The sequence below is a fragment of the Calonectris borealis genome, chromosome 6 (genome assembly GCF_964195595.1).
Source record: "Calonectris borealis chromosome 6, bCalBor7.hap1.2, whole genome shotgun sequence".
In the NCBI taxonomy this organism is placed as follows: domain Eukaryota; kingdom Metazoa; phylum Chordata; class Aves; order Procellariiformes; family Procellariidae; genus Calonectris; species Calonectris borealis.
The window spans coordinates 29,718,827-29,739,487 of NC_134317.1; the positions used below are offsets into that span (position 1 = coordinate 29,718,827).

At 38.1% G+C, this 20,661-nt stretch overlaps 1 protein-coding gene across 6 annotated transcripts; it reads left to right on the forward strand.

Moving 5' to 3' along the window:
* The first annotated feature begins 785 nt into the window (after window positions 1-785).
* Window positions 786-18,501, forward strand: ZDBF2 (zinc finger DBF-type containing 2). Of its 6 annotated transcripts, none has more exons than XM_075153439.1 (7): window positions 786-1,106; window positions 4,046-4,157; window positions 4,779-4,830; window positions 5,373-5,424; window positions 6,021-6,120; window positions 7,016-7,143; window positions 13,196-18,501. In XM_075153439.1, the coding sequence occupies exons 2-7, from the start codon at window positions 4,134-4,136 to the stop codon at window positions 16,029-16,031; spliced, it is 3,192 nt and encodes a 1,063-aa protein (XP_075009540.1). In that variant the 5' UTR covers window positions 786-1,106; window positions 4,046-4,133; the 3' UTR covers window positions 16,032-18,501. The 6 variants fall into 6 exon arrangements, with proteins under 6 accessions (XP_075009540.1, XP_075009544.1, XP_075009541.1 ...); XM_075153443.1 differs by lacking the exon at window positions 786-1,106 and having other exon boundaries at window positions 1,465-4,157; window positions 13,196-15,932; window positions 16,062-18,501; XM_075153440.1 differs by lacking the exon at window positions 786-1,106 and adding an exon at window positions 1,466-3,236.
* Window positions 18,502-20,661: the final 2,160 nt, after the last annotated feature.

The following is a 20,661-nucleotide window of genomic DNA, read 5'->3' on the forward strand; positions in this document are numbered from 1 at the left end:
TTTTCCCTATTATGGTGCATTCAAGATTTCCTCCCCCCTCCATTGCATAATCCAAGCCTGTATCTGCACCTGTCTTCACACATAAGGGTGTTGATTATCTTTGTATCTGCCCAGATTGCTTAAAAAATTTTGTTGCTTCAGCATAATGAGAGAAATATGCAATAGCTGGTTTCCCACGGGAGATCAGATAAACGTTAAAAACCTACAATTGAAAACAAAAGAACTTGAACTAAGGTCGTATTATTACACCCATTTCTGAGGAAAAAAACCCAAACCCAAACAGATCTAGCATTACCTCAATCAAAAAGCCAATCTAAGACCTTTCATTTTCTGATAAAATCTACCTAAACAAGGTACACCATGAAAAGCAAGCTATTTTTAATAACAGAAAATGAAAAAAAGTATAACCCCTATAGTCAGCTCTCAAGCATATGAAAAAATGTGTTTTGAAGGAGAAAATAAGTATCACAGTTCTTGAAATAAAACTTATCAAAGACGCTAACTCCCAAACCAGAAAAATCCCGACTGGAGCTGACAAAAAGACTCAAGCCCCCGGTTTGTTGGAGCAGGTTTCCAGCGCCTTGGCTGGAGAAACCAAGGCTTTTCGGGCTCCGTCCAAGCTGCGTTAGCACAGCTACAGGGGAAGAAAACGGCCCGAGCCGAGAGGGCAGCAGGCTGCGCCGGGCAGTTCCCCGCTTTCCTCAGGCAGCCGCCGCTAGAGACAGCTGCCGCCCTTCACAGGGAGCGCCGGGAGCAGGGAAACGGCGGCGCAGGGGCGGGAAGCTGCCGCGGGGGCGGCGGTAGGCCCCGCCCGGCGCCACGGGCTCGCCTCCCGCAGCGCAGACCTGAATGGGCCGGGACAGGGGGCGCAGAAGGCCGAGCGGGCCGAGACGCTGAGGGGAAGAGCGCGCCCGAAGGCGGGCAGGGAGCAGCGGCGCAGCCCCTCAGGCCTGGGCGGGAAACAGATTCCCTCTCTTCCCCTCCCACAGCACAGCCCTCTGCTCCGCTCCGCCCCCGCCGGGCCGGCCCGACCCGGAGCAGGAAGCAGAGGATGGCGTCCCCTGACCCCAGCGTGGCACGGAAGAGCTCACGGGGAAGTGATGGAGGTGAGACGGCGCCGGGGAGGGAGCCGGGCGGCGGGAATGCGTGTCGCCGTGCCGTGCCGTGCCGTGGGAAGGGGGCCGGCTGGGAGCGGGAGGGGCCGTGTTGGGGCGGGGTCCGCGCGCTTCAGCGAACCTCCCGCGCGAGCGTTAACGCGCGTGGGTGCTCCCCTCAGCCCCCTCCGCAGCGGGGAGCCCCTGCAGCAGGGCGGGCGCCTGGGCTGTGCGTGGCGGAGCTCCCTCAACATACAGCGGGTCCTTGCCCCTCTCAGCTAGCGGCGGGCCCTGGGAGCTGCCTGCGGCCCCGCCCCGGGCGGCGGCGGGACGAGGAGAGCGGGGGACCGCCGACACGACCGCGGCGCGCCGCTCGGCGTGGTCGTGGCGCAGCAGGGACGGGACCCCGAGCGGTGCGGTGTGGCGGTGGAGCAAAAGCAGTTCCTGAAATGAGTTACCGCCTCCCTGTTTGTGCTAATGCTGTTGGAAGACAGCTGACTTTGTTTAAGGGAGAATTTTTTCCCCTTGTTTTCCCTCTGCCCAGCACAGACCTTCTCGGGTGGAGGGGCAGTAGGGGTTTTCGTGAGGTCTTTTTGGAGAAGCAGTTTTGATTGGCCTTTTTGCCCCTTTTTATTTATATTTTACTTTTGCAAGAATGACCCTGTCTGGAGAGTTTCTTTGATGCCTCTGACACTTTTATATACTATCAGAGTGCACCACTGATTTATTTTTTTTTTTTAATGTGTACATTTCATGCCTTTTTGTTGCCTCTTTATGGATTTCTTTTGTTAAATAGGATTGTCTGAGGCTTTTCCTCCTCTGGCTGCTGTACGCAGAGTAATGCGATAGCACCAAAAAGAAGCATTGGTGTTAGAGACAGCTAAGGTAGCGTGGCTAGAAGTTTACCAAATCAAACATTTCTGTATGCAGCTCGTTGTTTTTACGTTTGTTACAATTTACAGGATTCTTCAGTGGTAAAATGTTTAAGCTAAAGCTTGTACAGATATAATTTACTTTTTTAATCCAACAGTTTAAAATATTTACAGTTGGAAGTATCTTAACTAAGATAGAATTTTGCAGGCTTTGCATGGACATCTGAAAAATCCTTTGTGGATTTATAGCTGTAGTTTCTGTTTTGATAAAGTAAGGATTGCAGTTAGGCTGTCCAGATTTTGACCATGTAAATAAGGCATCTACACAGATTTCCTTTACATTACCAGCCTGTGGTTTGAGCTTGACTTCAGATGGTAAGCAAGCTGTAGATAGCTTTGAGTTCAGATTTTTCTCTTTGTCCTGTACACTAGTGTTCTTATAAAACACTGAGATAAAGAAAACAGGTTTTCCTCTCTTGTCAGCTTTGTATATAAGTATCTCTGAAAGATCCTCCTCTGATGTTTTTCTGTCAGTTACTAAGCGATAGCCAGGCTTCTACAAGTTTTACCTAACACCCCCCTCCTCCGGTGAGAAAATCTGGTCCATCGAATCTCCTCGAACTGTAGACAGATGATGAGGAGATCCAGACTGGAGTAATTCGGTACAGTTATTTCATAGTCCTGTGCTGTTTGAAGTTACTACGCTCCTAGCTCGGTTTCAATGTGCGTGAGTCTGTCTTGACCTAAGGGTGTAACTTACAGAACTATACCTGCAGACGAGTGAATGCTCAGTAGCACACCACCATGGAAATTATTCCTGGAAACGGGGAAGTAACGGACTGCTGCGGTAGCTCCCCTCCAGCACACTGCACTCGCCGCTGCCCGGCGTCTCTGCGGTGAAACTGGGTGGTGGAGTGTCGGGGGGCTGTAACCCCCCAGGGGCGAGGTGCGGGGTTGTGGTGCCCCCGGCCGGCTGGCTGATCACCCTGCTGAGGCAGTAGCCTCCTGTTTCGTTTTTTTTTTAATATTATTACATGATTTGATACACTATGGGAAGGAGAATGAGTCTGGTGTTTTTGTTGGGTGGTTTGTTGTTTTTGGTTTTGCATTTTTGTTTGGTTTTTTTTGAGTTGTGATATTAAGATATTCCTTCTGACCATAACTGCTATAACAGCCCTGCTATTTTATAATGAGCAGTGCATAGTCGGGGAAAGAGTGAAACAGGTTTAAAGAATACAAACAACAAACCACACATCTGTCAAGCCTGATGGTACGTAGCCTCATATAGGAGCATCTTTTCTACATGTATGAGAATAGGAAAGGAGGAGGGAAGGAGTGAGTCTTGTAAAAACAGTTTATAAAGGATAAAAAGTAAAAGTGGTTGATTTGAAACTGTAAGTTTGTCATCACACAATTACACAAATGGTAAGCCAAGAGCAGATCTAAGAATTGCCAAGTCCTGAGTATTGAGACAGGATGTGGTACTTTCACTGTGACACCGGTGACAGTGATTGTGCAAAATTATTGTGGCCTTTCTGTTTTCCTTCTGTAATGCTAATGATAATATTTCATTGAGTATATGATGATTCATTTATAAATTGCTTAGAACATCTAACCTACTGTGAAATTTCCAGTTAATATATTATTGCAATATCTAACTATTTTATGTAAAATGAACAAAACATTGTTTTTCTGAGTAGGTTCATGAATGATACTCAAAATAGATTCATTCCAATTTGGTTAATATTGAGGAATTTGTTTTCTGTTATTGTAGAAGTATACTTAATTTCATGAGTGCTAGCACCCATAACGACAACAATATTTAATACATAGGGACTATGAGGAAGAAAGGAGGAGCAAAGTTATTCCAGAAGGAGGGGTTGACATTTATGTAGGAAAGACTGTCAAAAAAACTTCCATAATAAAAAAGGACGTACTGCAGACTTCAAAAAGAGATTTATTCATTTTATCGGCTGACGTGTTTGTGAAGTGGTACAGAAAAATTTACATGCCTTAGGGCATGGAAAACATGCATTATTAACTCTATTTTAAAAGGCTCTTTAACTTCATTGTTGCCAGATGGGATGAGAAAAGATAAGTGTCCTGCACTGCAAATGGCCTCCTGTTTGACATTTATTGTTTGCTAGTCTGGAGTGAGCTTTGGTGGATGAAGAAGGTTGATGACTCTAAGGTTTGTACTAGAAAGCTGATTTTATGCTTGCATTTCATAATGTAAAACAACTGTGTGAAACTCGGAAGCCTTTTGTGTTTGGGCACCCTAAAGCATGTAACTGCATGTTGCTGCAGTCATATTTTAATTAAAAGTTGTGGGATTCAACATTGGTTTGCAGGTCTTTTGAGCAATAAGGATTACTTTTCCAGCCTGGGTAATTATTTTGTGTGATCTAGATCTTGTATGGTTTTTATTAGCATACATCTTTTATCTTTATTGTAAAGGCAACTTAGAAAATTAAGTAGTTAAATGGATTTGACAAGGTTATTACTTAATAACCTAACAGAATCTAAGCTGTATTCCTAAGTATAGTATTTTACTTCATTAATTAGATCAGAATTAGCCCCTTCTGTCAAAGCTAACATGCATTGTTAAATATAATATTAGGGTAACCTAGTAAAGCAGAAATTTATTTTTACAATGCAGCTTCATTTAAGTCAAGTCTTGGTCTATAGCTGAAACACTATAGTGCTTCTGAACAGCTTGGAGCTTGGACTGAAATATGAACTTGAGGATGGGCTTTACTATGGGGTTGTTTTGGTTTTTTTTATTCTCAGTTATTTTATTTTTTACTTACAGATGTTTGACAGAATCAAACCATCTGATGAAGCTTCTGCTTCTTCAGCACAAGGTGAGAAGTTTAAAGTAGATGTTTTTGTTGCAGGGTTTGTTTTTTTTTTAATGTCATAATTAACAGTAGAAGCATTAGTTCACCGTGTAGTTTCAATTGCATACTTTGATTTCCTAGATTTCATTACAGAACTTAGATGGAAGAATTGACTTCTGAATCATCCACAGTGTTTCCATGTAGATGTAATTTTCTTGTCCTGTAATAAGCTGTTAAGTCATACTACATTTTATCTCAGTGATCACAGATGTAGCAGTATAAATGTAGATTGCCTAGTCTTGATCCCAGACAAATCAGTAGAAAAATTCCCACTCACCTGAACCACGAAAGAGTTATGTTATGAAAGAGTTACAAAGCTCTTAGAGGAACTTTGAGGACAAAAGGATCAAAGGATCGCTCTCTACATGCTTTCTTGAACTTACTAAACTTTTTATCTTCCTTTAAAATAGTAGTTTTGACAAATGCAATGTAAGAGAAGTAACTAACTGCAGGTAAAACTCTATTCAATCTCTTTGATATTCTTTTTTTTTTTCTTTTTTCTATAGGAATCGAAAGACATGGTGTTGAAGGCTCTCTACGACAGGACAGCAATAGCAGGTAAGTTAGGTGGTGATCTAACTGGCATCTAGCTTCCTGCTTACACAAAGTAAAACAGGAAGAATCAGTTTTTCAACCTTATCTGTTATCTTGTGTAATGGATGACAGTGATGCAGTACAGATCAAGTGTATGATGGAGGTCCTTTCGATCTTGTACCCACATACTATTAAAAACTGTGGGGAAGGTGTATTGTAGTGCCCAAAACTAATGTTTTGGTGTCAAGATTTCTTTGTCTTCGGTTTATTTTTTTTTAATTTCAAAATACTAAAAACCAGAAGAATGAAAAGATGACTCTGCCTTTTTCTGGAGAGACAATTCTCTTCAAATTTCAGCCAACTGAAATCAGCATTTGTGTTAGCCGTGCATTCCACCTGATATCCTTTGTTTTGCATTTAAGAAAAATTTTCTTTAGTGAAATTTGCTTGGGAATACCTTAAAATATGTAGTCCTACTTGCCATTACAGTTCTGAAATAGAAACATTTATCTGGCAGGTTTGTTGCAGCTCTATAGTAAGATAGATATTTAGAATTTTCATGTTAAAAACATGAATTACACAATCCAACATGTCTTGATAATATTACCTGCTTCTTTCAGTTTCCACACCAGAGGGCAAGAACATCCTGGAGTATCCGCTATGCAGAATAGACAAGGATATTGCAACTGTTGCCATGTACACTACAGTAATCTGGAACAGGTGAGAAGGCTTCTGCATAATTCAGCAACAGATAGCAAGGAGTACCAAAAGGCTTTAACAGCTTATAAAATACCAGTCTCTACACTGAACAACCAATACCGAATGAAAAATAATCAGTTTGTGAATTGCACAATGTGTGCACCGAGAAGATGATACTCTTCTTATCTGCTACCTGTTAAAAAGATACTGGTGCAGTGGCATGGCTACTGCAGTCTACTTTTCTGAAGTGGCACACCGCTGTGCATTGCATCTGTTAGGTTTACTTCTGTTGCTTTAATCTTGAGATCTGTATATATTGTACAGTGTTAGGGTTAATGTGTTAGATGTCAAGACTGAAGACATTTGATCAACTGTTTTCTTTTCTGTTCTTTAACTGTCAGTCTCCTGTCTTTTAGATTTTCTTAATTAGAAAGTAGAAGTCTATTTAGTCTTCTATGCTAATGAAAATTCTCCTTAATTTGACTGAATTATAGGATGTTTACTCATATGAAGTTCAAGAATATTTTAATAGTCATTTATAGATACATTTAGATTATTTATACTAGTTACAAGAGACTTGTGAGCAGCTGTGGGATTTGTGAGAGTATTTGTACTAGTTACAAGAGATTTGTGAGCAGCTGTCAGAGCTGCTAATTTAGGTTCCGACTCGGAAAGATATTTCAATACATTTTAGTGGTATTTGAGACTCCCTAAGCATGCTTAAAAATCTCATTGAATCAAGGCCTTAAAGTAGAAAAGGCTGAAGATTTTTCTTTTTATTTAAATATTTTCATAGCAACAGTGTAATGTTTAAGCTGGGCAACAGTGTAATGTTTAACCTGGAAAATAATTTTTAGAAACAGTCCAGTGTGTTAACAGTAGTATTAAATTAGTCATCTGTTTTATCTTTCACCAGCATGTTTTCAGCTCCCAGCACAGACATTTTACCACTTACTGTAGGAATCGTATGGGTACCAGTAGCTTGATGGAGCGTTTCCTGCAAGATGTTTTACAGCATCATCCCCACAGATACCATGACAACAGGTACAATACAGCTGGCTTTTTTTTTTTTTTTTGTAAATATGTGTTGGTAGAATGCATGTGTTCCGAGTTCTTATTTCTGTTCCACTACTGAGCAGTAAATTTTGCCCATTTGAGGTGAAACTTTCACATTGAAGACAATTTAGAAAGGAGTATATTTCTATAAACATTGTCCAAGTATATTGCTTTTGTTTCACTACTTAAGGATTTGATACAACACTATTGATAGCAATTAAATGTGAAGACCTGAAAAAAGAAGGAATATATGGGTCCGCGGGTATAATGGCAGACGGTAAAGTCTGACATGCATTTACAAATTCTTATAATTTGAGCTTTTTACTTACATATTTTATTATAATTCTTATAATTCTGGGCTATATATATATTTAGCAGTATATTTTATGGTATGTCTTGAAAGAGTTCGTAATTTTGGTTTGTTGTTTGTGGATAATGTCAGGTGGATATTTATATGTTTATTTTTTCATTATCCTTGTAGTTCACACATTCAGTTAATACTTACATGAATTATATTAATTGCCCAATTCATTAATGCTCAGATTTTGAAAAGTGTGCTCTTTATTTCTCATGTGCATGTTTAAGAGTGATAAGAGGGTCAGTGTGTAAGTTTTTCTTTGTAGATGAAGGGAAATCAATTAAATCTCGTTCCTCGTTTGTTCTGTTCGGCAAGGCAGACAAAAATCCCAGTCTGAATCCAGTACAGTGTATCTTGATACACAACTCTGCTATAGATCTGACAAACAAGTAGAAGGGTATTTTGTCTGAAGGCAGTCATATTGATATTATCAGGGATGTGACAGAACAAACTAGTAGGCGTGTCTATGACAAATTAGCCCAGGACGTGTACACATCACTACAAATAAATAAATTAATCCTTCCATCTTAAATAAATAAATTTAATCCTTCCTACCTTAGGAACATCCACAATTTTTTGCCATGGAGAAAATACAGGATTCACTTTAAGGCAACACCCAAATGAAAAAAGTCCTCTGTTGAGGTGACGCTAATACAGGGTTATTCCTTTGGTGAATGAAACCTACTAACTAGAAAAAACAAGCTACCCATGTTCCTCTAAGTTGTTGGAAGAAGGTATGGAATGAGAAAAATAATGTACAAAATCTAGATGAAGTTGGAGGGAGAAGGGGGAAGAGTAATCCCAAATCTAGACAGAATTTGGAGGAAGAAAAGCAAAGATGGAAAAGAAAGTGTGAATATATTTATGTTGTGATCCTGCTCTGAAAAAAAAGGTCACGTTCTTAACTGACATCTGAGGTAAGAATTGGATTCTCTTCTTTCTTACATAAAAATGCTTGGATTGATACACAGTTTGACTCAGTTCTTAAATACCTGTTTTTACTATTTAGCTGAATTCACAAAAAGGATCTTAAGAGTGTTATTTAAAAGGATTATGGAAATATTTGTGAGACTTGATTTGTTTTGCAGAACCAGTATACCTAGTAGACATGTGGAAAAAGGAAAAATTCATCAGAGCTTTGCCTTATACTGAATTTCAAAGGATATTGGTGTTCTGCCCCTCCCCCCAGTAAAAAAAACCCCACAAACCAACAAATCATTCCTTCGTCCAAACTCTTGGTTAGAAGTTTTTTACGTAAAGAAATAATATTGAGCATTTAAGAGAGTAAATCTTCACTCTGCTTTTGGAGGTAATTTGTAGCAAAACTGTAAGAAGTTTCTAACTGTATAGAACTGTCATTCTATTCCCTCCACCCCAGAGACATTTGCTTATAAGTAATTTTTGAAAATTGGATATAGGCTGTTAAGCGAGCTAGAAGCCTAGGAATTTGCTATAGTTTATCCATACCAAAATCCATTTAGTCCTATATTCAATCTTCCAGCAGTATCCAGATGCCAGGTGTTTCACGCAAAGGTGGAAGAATTCTGAAGTGAGAAAGTTAAAAGATTATTTCTACTGCCTTTGGCCTTCCCTTTAGGTCTAATTCTGCAAGATTTTGAAGTTCAAAAGGTGCTTTATCTCAGAGCTTAAGTGGACAAGAATGCATGCAGCAGTAGGGCACAGCAGTTCAGCTGACAGGCATTGTTTGATCATCTGATGTATTTTGATACATTGCATATGATGATAGAAATAATCCTCTTTTTTTTTTAATGTTTCATTATATGAGATTTCTCCTTTTGCTTAGTCAGTCCTATAACGCTTATCTATACTCTGATGAATTCTATCCCCTTTTCTTGGATTACCAGAATTCCACTGTATTCTAAAAGATGATACACCCGTGATGAAAATGTTATATTTTTGGAGTACACAAGGAATATTGCAGGTTGTGTCATAAAATTTTATTAATTTTCTTTTAAAATAACACGTCTTGAGCAGGGAGGAGTTGTATACCGCTGTTGGTGAATCGATGTGGCTTGTTAGGGTCATACAAAGTGTGTTGTAAGTTTTATGCCTTGTTTATCAAAATTTGACTGAACATCCCTATTGTGTTCCTTTATTTAAATGATTGAGAGGATTGTTTTAGCATTTGCTTGTCATCTGAAGATTTTAACACTTTACTCTTCAAAAATTTTTAAAACTTAGCCTGAACTGGAGGACATTCTGCTTCCTATCTTTTGTTGTGATGATGAGTGATCATTGTTCAACCCTCCTATTTGATATTAGCAACCAGTTCTTGTGTTTGATTGGGGGTTTTTTCCTCCCCCAATGATTATTTAGCTTTTTAATAGACTCCCAGGGACCTTAATGAAGGCCTTTTGTGTATCAAAGTAGTAAATCTTTTCTTCTTTATCTACTCCTTTATCACTGCCTAACACATGGTCCAGAGATTAGTGAGATGCAACTTTTCCTTTTGAGAAACCTTGATGGTGGCTAGATCTTACAGTCTTCCAGCTATTTTATTCTATTTTAATTGTTATTACTTGAGCTAACTTGCCAGGTACAGCCCTAAAGATTTTTAGTTGCTATGAAACTTTTTGTATTGCCACCTATAGCTTCATTATGTTTTTAAACATCAGCAATGTACAATCACAATCAGTGATTGTATTCCATATGCATTACCAGGAATAAAACCAAGGTCTGTGGCAGGTATCAGTTAAACATCCTTTAGAGTAAGGAGGAAAAATATAATTCGGCATCTCAATTATGTCAGTTTTTGTTTTGTTGTTTCCTTTGACCAAGACGGCCATGTCTTCTGCAAGATTCCCACTTCTGGTATGCATGAACCATGACAGCTACAACTTTTTCCTTCCTTTCACTTAAATTGTGTATTATTACAATATGTAAGGGTATATGCATTCACACATACTTTACTCCTATACACACACACACTCTCTCTCCCCACGCACCATTTTTACAGATACGGGACCATGTGCTGTCTTGTACATGCTTTTGAACACTATGTAAAGTTATAACAAGTTAGATAGGCATGGTGGCCTTTATCTTCTAGCCTCTGGAAAGTAAACAAAGGTAAAATTTTGCAACATGAATTTTTCAGCATTTAGTGTTTGGACTCAAGAAGAACCTGGACTCAACTTTACTTATGGAGCTGTGGGTAGTGAATCTGTAATAACAAACATCTTTTTTGGGGGGGTGTTCGACCATTAGTTCAAATCAAGTATTGGCAGTCAATATTTGATATGTACATCACTTCAGTGAATGAAGAATAATATGCTAATAGCTAAAGTAAAGTATAAGTTACTTCATTATGAATAGCATGCAGTGCTTTATCACTTTTTATGTAGCCAGTGTGTTTTTTGTTCTGAGTTGCAGTGATTGGAGGGGACTTTGATCTACAGGATGTTCATGTGACTGTCCTTGTGTTTCCTTGGAAGGCTTTGTTTTGTTTGATGGACAGTGCTTCAGTCCCTGCACTGTGAAATACCTTGTAGGTCTCGGTCTTCTGATAACTTTCATTTCCATGCTATTTTGCATAAAAAAGTTGTTTTGTTTATGTCTGTTAGTTGCTCTGTAGTTCTCCTCACGTGACCTCAGTAAACAGGGTTTTCAGCACTCATGATACTTAGTACTCTGTGAAGCACTCTGGGAGTTGTTAGTAATTATTTTTGAGAGGCCACAGAGAATGTGTGATGTTTCAGAAGGACTGGGAAAAAACAAATATAGCAATTGTCAATTATCAGTAGGGGCAGAGAGAGCATCTGCTTACAGACTTCTGTGCTTAAATTACAGTATTTCCCTGAGAACTGAATAACCAAACTGTTTATAAGAATCTAGAAGACAGTGAAGTGATGAGTAGTGGTTACTGCTGATTTAGTCAAGAAAAATCACATCAGGCCATCCTAATTTCCTTCTTTGACAGGATAACAGACCTTGTGAATAGAGGAGAATCATCCATCTTGGTGCCATCTGTCATGTTGCATCTGTCATGCCATCTCGCAAAAGCCCAGCTTTTGCCATGTTCTTGTACGAGGTTTATAAGCAAGCTAAGGAAAATGTGGTTGGAGATTAAATAGTGCTGAAATGAATAAGTAGCTGGCTGGAAAACTGTTTTCTTAATTGTTAGTGGCTCAGGGAGAGAGAGAACAAAATCTAACGGTGGATCACGAGCCCTATCCCTGAGCCCTATCCTGAGGTTTGAAGTAGGTGCTTTCAAGTATGAGTTATTCGGGGGGGTAGAGGGGAGTTTTGTTTGTTTGTTTTGGTGATCCTATGAAGTATGCTTTTCTGGACTAAATCTTGTTAACCCTGTAGAGTTCAAATGTCAGTTTTAAAAAAAATTTTTGTTTTGAAACATTGCCAAACCTATCATTTTTTTCAACTATAAAACAATTCTTCCAAGCTGAGAATTCTTCTTTTATCTGTCATCTCAGTAAAAGGCTGAGACATAACTGTATTCAGATAAGTTCTCATGTGATTGTTTTTCAGTGTGAAGTAGCTAGGTAGAAATACTTGCTACAAGTTTGCTTGGTATCAGCTGGCTTTATTAATAACTAATGTCTGAGTCCTTCAAGGACTTTTGCACACATTGACTATTAAGCAGTGCTTATTCTATTGGCTCCTGATTGATTTTTAACTTTCAATAAATGTAGAAGCTGAATGTTTATAACCAAGGAATTACTGTACAATAAAATTTATTTACAATACTTCTGTTAGCAGATGAATGCACCATAAGACGAGCATGGCTGTCTGCCATGTATTCAAGTACGCATCCATTTGGATCTCTCAAGGTCTGGTTATAACTTTCAAATGAAACATAATATTCTCTCTTCAGATACATTTACTTTTTTAAAAATTATTTTCATTGGATTTGCCCAGCTGTTACACATTGAAGCCTTGTGGGTTCCTGTGTTGCATAAGAGAAACAGTCCATGTCTGTCTGTTCTGTTAATTCTGCAAGACATAAACACTTGTATTTGAGCAGTCCTAAAGACAGAACTGCCAGTTACAGAATATATGAAAATCTGCTGTTGTCACGGTGAGGCTGAACAATCATAATTTGGCTTCTTATAGAAGTGAGTCAGAAGCTGTGGTATGTCTGTGAGAAACAGTAAGCATAGAATTCCTCGGCAACATGTGCAGAGTTCCTATCAGGCAGCCACGTTTTTTAGGGAAAGGGGCATTTATACTCAATAGTATTTTTATACTGTGCCATATTATAATGTTCTATTTCTCTACAAAAGCTCAATATTAATTAATAATAGTCTTACCAGTGAAATAACCTCTTTATAAGCTCACAACTTCAAACAAAAGGAATATCTTTACTTTTTCTTGCTTTGCTGTGTTTATAAAATGATCGTAATGTGTGTTTAGCCATTCTTAATGGGTGGTTGCATGAAGAGAGTAACTGACTAATGCCTAAATTGTTATCTTTACCTTTGTGGAACATTCCCCCTTCCCCCTCCACCCTTTTTTAAAATGGAATATCTCTGCTAAAGTAGCAGAGCTGGTAACTTGAGTTTGTTCATAAGGTGTGGTGCACTCTAGGTAATTACTCTTTCTTTCTTTCTTTCTTTCTTTTTTTTTAAAAAAAAAACCACTATTGTTTGAAAAATCTTAAGCAAATTTACAGTATTTATATAAGGTGGTTTTTTCCCTCCCCTTTAGACCAACCTATGATGACATGCCACTCCCCGTCACTCCAGAGGCTGCTAGGATTGCTTGCCTGTCCCCAGAAGAGATGGAGAAGAAGAGGAACAGAGACAGCCAGGAGACTTCCGGCAAAGACCAGGAGTCTGTTGGTGAAATATGCTCTTCTGCTCCATGCCTGTCTCATGAGGGCACAAAGAAAACTTCTGTAACACAAGCATTTATTCAAAAACTAGAAAGAGGGCAGGAACATGTTATAAGAATATCCCAGCAGTCTATGGGCATTTGTAGCAATGAGAAATGGGATACCCTCAAAGATGCTCAAATTGCAAACCATAGCCATGAAGGCCAGTTTACAGCTGTGAGCCCTGTACCTCAGCGTTTTTCTGTCAGTCCTTCAATCCATAGTTCTTCTGTTAATCCTAAAACAGGAAGAAATGTTAGGAATTTGGCAGCATCAAATCTGAGTCCGCATAGTGGATGTGATAAGACAGGAATGGAGGTATGCAATAGTGATGTGTTATTGAACCCATGCTTGAATCCTGCTCCAGCACTGGTTCACCCAAAACGCCCTTCACTTTCTCATCAGAATCCTATGTGCAGCCACAGCAATTCTTTATGTATTACCTCAGGTCAATCTCTCTCAAAACGAGATGGTTTACAAACTCAGGATGAAACTTTGGTGTCTGATTTCCATCTCAGGGATACTGTGGGTATCAGCAGCTCCCTAGATCTTGGGACATCCCCACAACTAGCAAGATGCAAAAACGTGAAGACGAACAGAGGTGATGAAAGTTCAGTGGATGAAACTATTGAAGATGTTATTTTGAAATACTGCCATGGAACTACATCTGAAGAAATTTATTTCAAAGAAGATAATAATCCCTGTTTAACTTTTTCATCAGTTCTGGACCATACTCATTTAGAGGGTTCTGAAATGAGTTTTGACTGTGATGCACCTATTCAGGCAGGAACAGACTTACCCAAGGCAGCTATAAAAGATATAGAATTCCTAAAAGAGGTCCAAATAAGTTTGCAAGATAAAGACTATGGAACACAGCTCTCTTCTGTTTTAAAAAGTGAGTCAGTAGAGAAAATAGAAGCAGTGAAACAGGATGTCATAGTTCATACTGAAGAACCAGTTCTTCCAGCTCTGCCTCATGTGCCTCCTTCTTTTGTGGGAAAGACTTGGTCTCAAATAATGTATGAAGATGATATAAAAATTGAAGAACTCGTGCGTGATTTCAGGGAAGGTCGTTTTCGCTGCTACTTTGACAGTGAATCCTCAGCCAACTGTACAGGGAAGAGAATGAAGAAAAAAAAGCAGAAGGATGAAAAAAAGAACAATATTGTTGAGGGTAATAGAACAGAAAGTGCATCAGTTAAAGCATTGCCAGAATTTAATGATGCTTTAAGTGGTGGCTCTGATTTTCATAACCCATCTTTAGCCTCAGATACGCTATGCAACCCACAAATTCTTAAAATGCCTAGGAAAAGGACATGGCGCCTGGCTTCAAGATGCCAGGTGGTTAAAGTGAGCCATGGCACCCAAACAAGTCTATTGAACTACCCTGTAGCAAAAAGAAAAATGTCTAGACGGGAATCTGATCCAGCTGATCAGAAAGCAAGCATTGTGTGGCCGGAGAATGAAAAAACTCCAAACATGAAAACTAGACTATGTGCCCTTAAACTTCCTGAGTCCTACAGCAAGATTATGAGTCCTGTACAGCCCAAGACAGTGGTGTATGTACTTTCATGCCCAGAGATAAAACAGTGTAAAGGTAAACCTATAGATATTCCCAAAATGAGGAAAAATCGTAACTCCACAGATAGCAAGGACTCTGTAAGGTATAAATACAAACAGTGTTCTTTTAAGTATTATGACCCACTGACAAATAGAATTCTGAAAACGCCTCCGAAGACTACAGTTGGAGAAAAGGCCAAAAAGCCCTCCCACATTCGACAGCTTTTCAGAAGTCTCAGCTTTGATGCAAACATGAGGAAACTAGCTGATGCACAGAGAGAAAGCATGCCGTCAAAGTCACTCAATTGGTCAGACTTCTATAGTTCATCTTCAGCATCGTTCCTGCCAGATCCAGGTAAAGGAAATGATACAGCCTCAAGTCAAAAGGCAGATGGGTCTTCTGTTTCCAAAGAAAGAACAGATTGTCTGGTATCTGGTCACTCTGAGAACTCTTTTAAGCACCTGATCATTTCACCTTTGAACTCTCACCAGTCTGTGGTAGAAGGAGATGTTAGATTAACTCCATTTAAGAGTAGAGTTACCAAAACTCCTCTGACCTCCATCAGGAGTGAGCAGTTAGAGAGGGAGAATCCAAAGGCAGTATGGAAGAGAAAAGAAGGCACTAATAAAGAACCAGTTTTTTCCAGAAAGGCTGCAGGACCTGTGTCTGTCAGATGTACTGGTGGGAGGAGAGGAAACAGAGTAACCACAGGCAAACAAACTTCCAGAGCTAAAAAACAGCAAAAAGAGGGGATGAGAAGGAAACTTCGTCCTCGTGCCCAGAAATCTGCTTTTTCCATCCATATGTGCCAGACAAGGAAAACTACAGTGGGAAAGCACCTTAAGAAAGAAAAGCCTGATGCTAAAAAATTAAAGGTGAGGAAGAAACCAAAAAGGACCTTTCTGAACTCAACAGTTGTCACAGGGATTCCTGAAAAGAGGCAGAAAGTCACATCGGAATCTTTTCCCAAGAAGCCAGAACGAGCTTCTTCCAAAGTCAGGAACTGGGAAGTAAGTGGAGATCGGGGTCACCCTAGCACTGTGAACCAACCCTCTAGAAGAACTTCTGCTGTACCGTTACTTCGAAACTGTCTACCAGGTGAGAGCTAGCTACCAAAAGAACTTTTTTTTTTTTAATAGCCAGTACCTGGAAGAAGATTAAGGAAAAGGAAAGAGAACAAAAGGATGTCATAGATGAAGCAGTTGAAGGGCTAGAGCTGCAGAAAGTGCAAAGCCAGTCTAATGTGAAACAAGTACAACTGTAAACTCGGCTCTTATTCCTGAACTATGGGGACATAATGTATTGCACTGTTCTACTGTGTAAAGCTGCAGAAGTTGTGCATTTGAGTTAAAATTTAGAATCCTATTTACTGGACTTCACCTGCACATCAGAAGAATGAGCTTGAATAGTATCATATTGTTTTTATGGTATTATTAGTGCGTAATAGTGCACTATAATAAGGTAAATTAGAAGCTGTATTAATTAATTGTGCCTATTCTCATTTTTCCACATAATTCTAAAGTGCAAAAAATGACTCGGTTGTTATGCTAAAAATTAAATGAAGATACATTAATCTGGGCTGAATTCTGTGTATGTATTTTGTGTTTATGTATATGCACACCTCCTTTAACACGTAATATATACTTGCCTATTGAGTGGCATTAAAATTAATACAGTATGATACAATTCAGATCAATTCAGTGCTTTTTTGAAATGAAATGTAATTATACATGTTTTTATATTGACTTTATTTCCCGAAACCATGTCCAAAGCAGTTATTTTGGACAAAAAGTCACTGTGGGCCCTCATCAAGCAATAATGGACCATGCTGGTAAGGCAATATGTCCCTCTAGGGCACTGTTCAAATGGTGGTGGCTAAAGTGAAATCTCAAATTCCAAAAGAAATATAGGCTTAGGGTTTGGGTGGGTTTTTTTTTTTTCTTCTTTTCTTTTTAAATAGCTTATTGATTAAGTTTATAGGTGAATATCACATTCCTTAGTGGGGGGATCAAAAATTTATAATACAAACAAATAGCAGTGAGTTGTTCTAGAATTTCAACCTTAAATTTGAGTTTCTGTGCTTTTTTGGTTTTAATTGGGTGTACTGTTGGTTACATTTTTATGTACTATAGTTGAAACTTTCTTTTTAAACTTTCAGTAAAATATTTAAATAAACCTAAAGCAGCATCCATCTAAATGTATTAGAGTTCAAATATCTGTTTAAACAGGTATTTAAATATATGTTTAAAAATATTTAGTTGAATTAAAATTATATTCCATAGTGATTCATGTTGGCCACTGATGCTCTAACTACAGCGATTTTGTGGCAAAAAATACCGCATTGTTTTGGTTTAGTTTTTTGGTTTGTTGTTTTTTTTTTTTTTTAAATAGTTATTATGATGACAGCTTATTTAATATGTTTAGGAGATACAAACCCCAGTCTTGCAGATGTTTCTATGCTTTAAAATCCAAGATTAATTGTTCATTTGTATTGAGTTAAGCATATAGTTAAACATCATCACAATCAGGGCTCTGGTTTGTAAAACTGCAATTTGGTATATTATATAATCTATCTTTCTTCAAAGGACTTCTGTAAATTCTGTAGTTGTACAATACATCTTTCAGAACACAAGAAAAACATAGAAAAGACCAGACCCTGCTCTCTCTGCCATTGAACATGATATCTGTGCGTTTTCCCCTGAAAAAACAACACCATTCTTGATTCATTTTCTCAAGTGTCAAGGGTCACTGGTTTGGATTGCGATAGAGGTGGACATCGAAATGTTTTATTTTAATATACAATATCTGAAGGAAATACAAAAGCTGTCATCATAAACCACTTGTTCAAAAAATATTTTGGGGATTTTTTTTTAATGTACATGCATATTTCCCAGGATAAATAAAAGATGTGCATGTACTTAAGCCAGCTGGAAACTAAGTTCCTTTACAAGTCAAATATGGTCTGACAGATTTTTTTTAAAAATTATTTATTTATTTTATTTTTGAAATAAATGTTGATCTCTATGGGTGAATTTTCCTATGGTTGTCAGTAGATGCTGAATCTTACGACCATATTGCAAGTCACTGGAAGATGAAGGGTTGTAATATGAGTTCTTATAGCCCTCTTAACTAATTGTGCCTGTATAATTTAATATTTTGTCTAATATAAAACTGATTTTTTTAAAGCAAAGTTTTAAAGGAATGGTTTTTATAGAAAGGCTAATTTTTAGATAAAGGAAAAGCAGATTTTTAAATAAAGTTTGTTTTAAAGCAAAGCTTTAAATTAACTCTATAGATAAGTCCCATTCTAACATATTTTTATGATACAAGAATATTTTCCTCTCTAACTTCTTCCATCTTATTTTTCACAATGTTGTCCACATGGAAAGCATGAATTGTTTTGTGTGTGAATAAGATTTAATGCACATTGTACTTTAAGGTCACCAGTGCATATTTGTTTACAGCCAAAAATACTGTTCTCCATACTCATTCATTGCAAGCTTGTGTTTCTCCAGCTCACAACTTTTCCTTGAAACCTTGGGTAATAAAAATATCTTGAGGACTGTAGAATGACTAATATTTTTAGCCTATAATGTCTTTTTTTTGTAAATAATAGACCCCCTTGTCAGGGTGGGTTTTATAAAAGAAAAATGTATTGTATTTAAATAAAAGTGTAAGTAGCTATATATTTTCCTTAAAAAAAAAAAATTAAAAAAAAGAACAAGAAGTATGAAATGTAACAAATTTTTTTTTTAAATAAGACTTGGGGTACAAGTCTGGAAACATTTCTGTGGTTGACAGTGTCAAAATTAAGATTTACTGTAAGCTTGGATGTTATTCTATGCCTCACTTCTGACTGTTTAGAAACCTCTTCTGTGCATGCTCAATGACTACTAGGAAAAAGAGAGGAGATTGTGATAATGAAAAGTAAATGTAGAAACTGCTTTGGAAAGAGAATTGATGAAGATATGTGCAAAACAAAAAATTGCAGACCCACTCAAAATATCATGTGCATAAAGGAGAAAAGAGAAGTTTTCTGGAGTCTTGAGGAATTAGTCAGACACTTCGCTATTAGATAAATGATACAGATTCTGCTGCCATTATTGAGTAGTATGTGGTTTCAGTAGCAGCATGGCTGAAACTTCGAAACATGATTGTGAAGTCTGCACCAATGGAAAACCTCAGAGCTGAAATCCTTTCTCACTGAAATTGATGGGAGGGTTGCTTGGTTTGGGGTGGGGTGGGGGGGTTTATTGTTTTTTTTTGTTTTTGAATGTTAGTGGACAAAGATGTTTGTCAGTATGTTTGCGTGTCTTAATCTAGAGAAGCAAGAAAAGATAACTGGATTAGAGAGGAATAAAGTCATGCTTTTTGAATCTAATTGGCAGCAGTTAGATGTAGGATATTTTATAATAGTTGAACAATGTTATTGTTTCTTTTTATGCATATATGATTTTGAACTTCTGCAAGTTCATACTTAAGTTTTTTATACAGTTCACAATTTAAAAGAAGTCCCTCCCTCCACAAAGTACTCATTCAGCCTTTTAAAACAATCTCATTCTAAGCAGCTTGATTTTTTGTTATTTACTTGTATTGTGACCCTTGAGCGTGACCCAGAGTCATGCTGTGCCAGGTGCTAACCAAACATAGACTAGCAAGTCCCCAAAACTTTATGTGTCTGACGCCTGCACCTAGCAGTTCTTCAGTTCTTTCTCTGATAGGATTTTTTGCTCTCTAGTTCTTTCTGACAAGTTTGCGTCCAATGTTCTTGTAATTGTAGTATGAAAGTGCTCCTCTCTGGGACTCAGATAAAGTGAGATTCAGTTGTATTTATAATGAGACTATGACTTAATCTGAAGTTGTGTTTAAGTTTCATGCTATATTTGTGCCCAAATTAGAATACGTGGTTTTGTGGGTTTTATGTTCTCGTAATTGGTAATGTATTTTGCAGTACTCTTGCTTGATGCTGTAATTTTTTATCTGCTTCTCTGTCTCTACTGTAGGTGGTCATTTGACACAATGTGAGTTTGTAAGAATACAGTGATATTACAAACTTGTCCGGTGCTATTGCTGGATGTTCTTTCTTTGTAACTTCAGCTCATTTAATTTCAGATTTATCGTTTCCATGTTTTTCCTCAGTCATGCATTTGGATTTTTTTTATGTTGTGAAGAGCTAAATCACAGGACAGAATATTCTGTTTGGAAGTAAATCAGTGACAGGTAACAGAAGCGGATGGTGTCCTGATCTAAAGTGTAGTGGACTAGCTGCTATATGTGCTCCTGTGCTTGGGAGCCCACTTGCTTCACTGAGTAGTGTGAAACGGGAGTGGGATGATGATTTTTGATTTCTTTAGCTGTCTTCCTTTCTTTTTCCCCTCGGGTAACTGCCTGAGAATGGAGTAATCCGAATTCATACTTATTCTGAAATAGAACAGTGTTGCAACTGTTGATGTTTTGGGGACAGATAAGAAAAGTAAAATGTGTCTCACTTGCTAATACAATTAAAATCCCAGAATTTTTGTCTTTAATGATTTATCTGCTATGAATTACAGCATTCCTGATAATCTTTTTCAGAAAACTTTGAAGTAGCATAGGTCTGAGCATGCCCAGAAGCAAAGGTTTTGTTCCTTGTTTGCTTATGTTTTGCAGTTATGAATTTATTCATTCCTTCAGCAGAACAAACCTTGTTTTAATAAAATAAAGACTGAATTTGCGCTTTTGTAGTTTCTTTATTCTTGA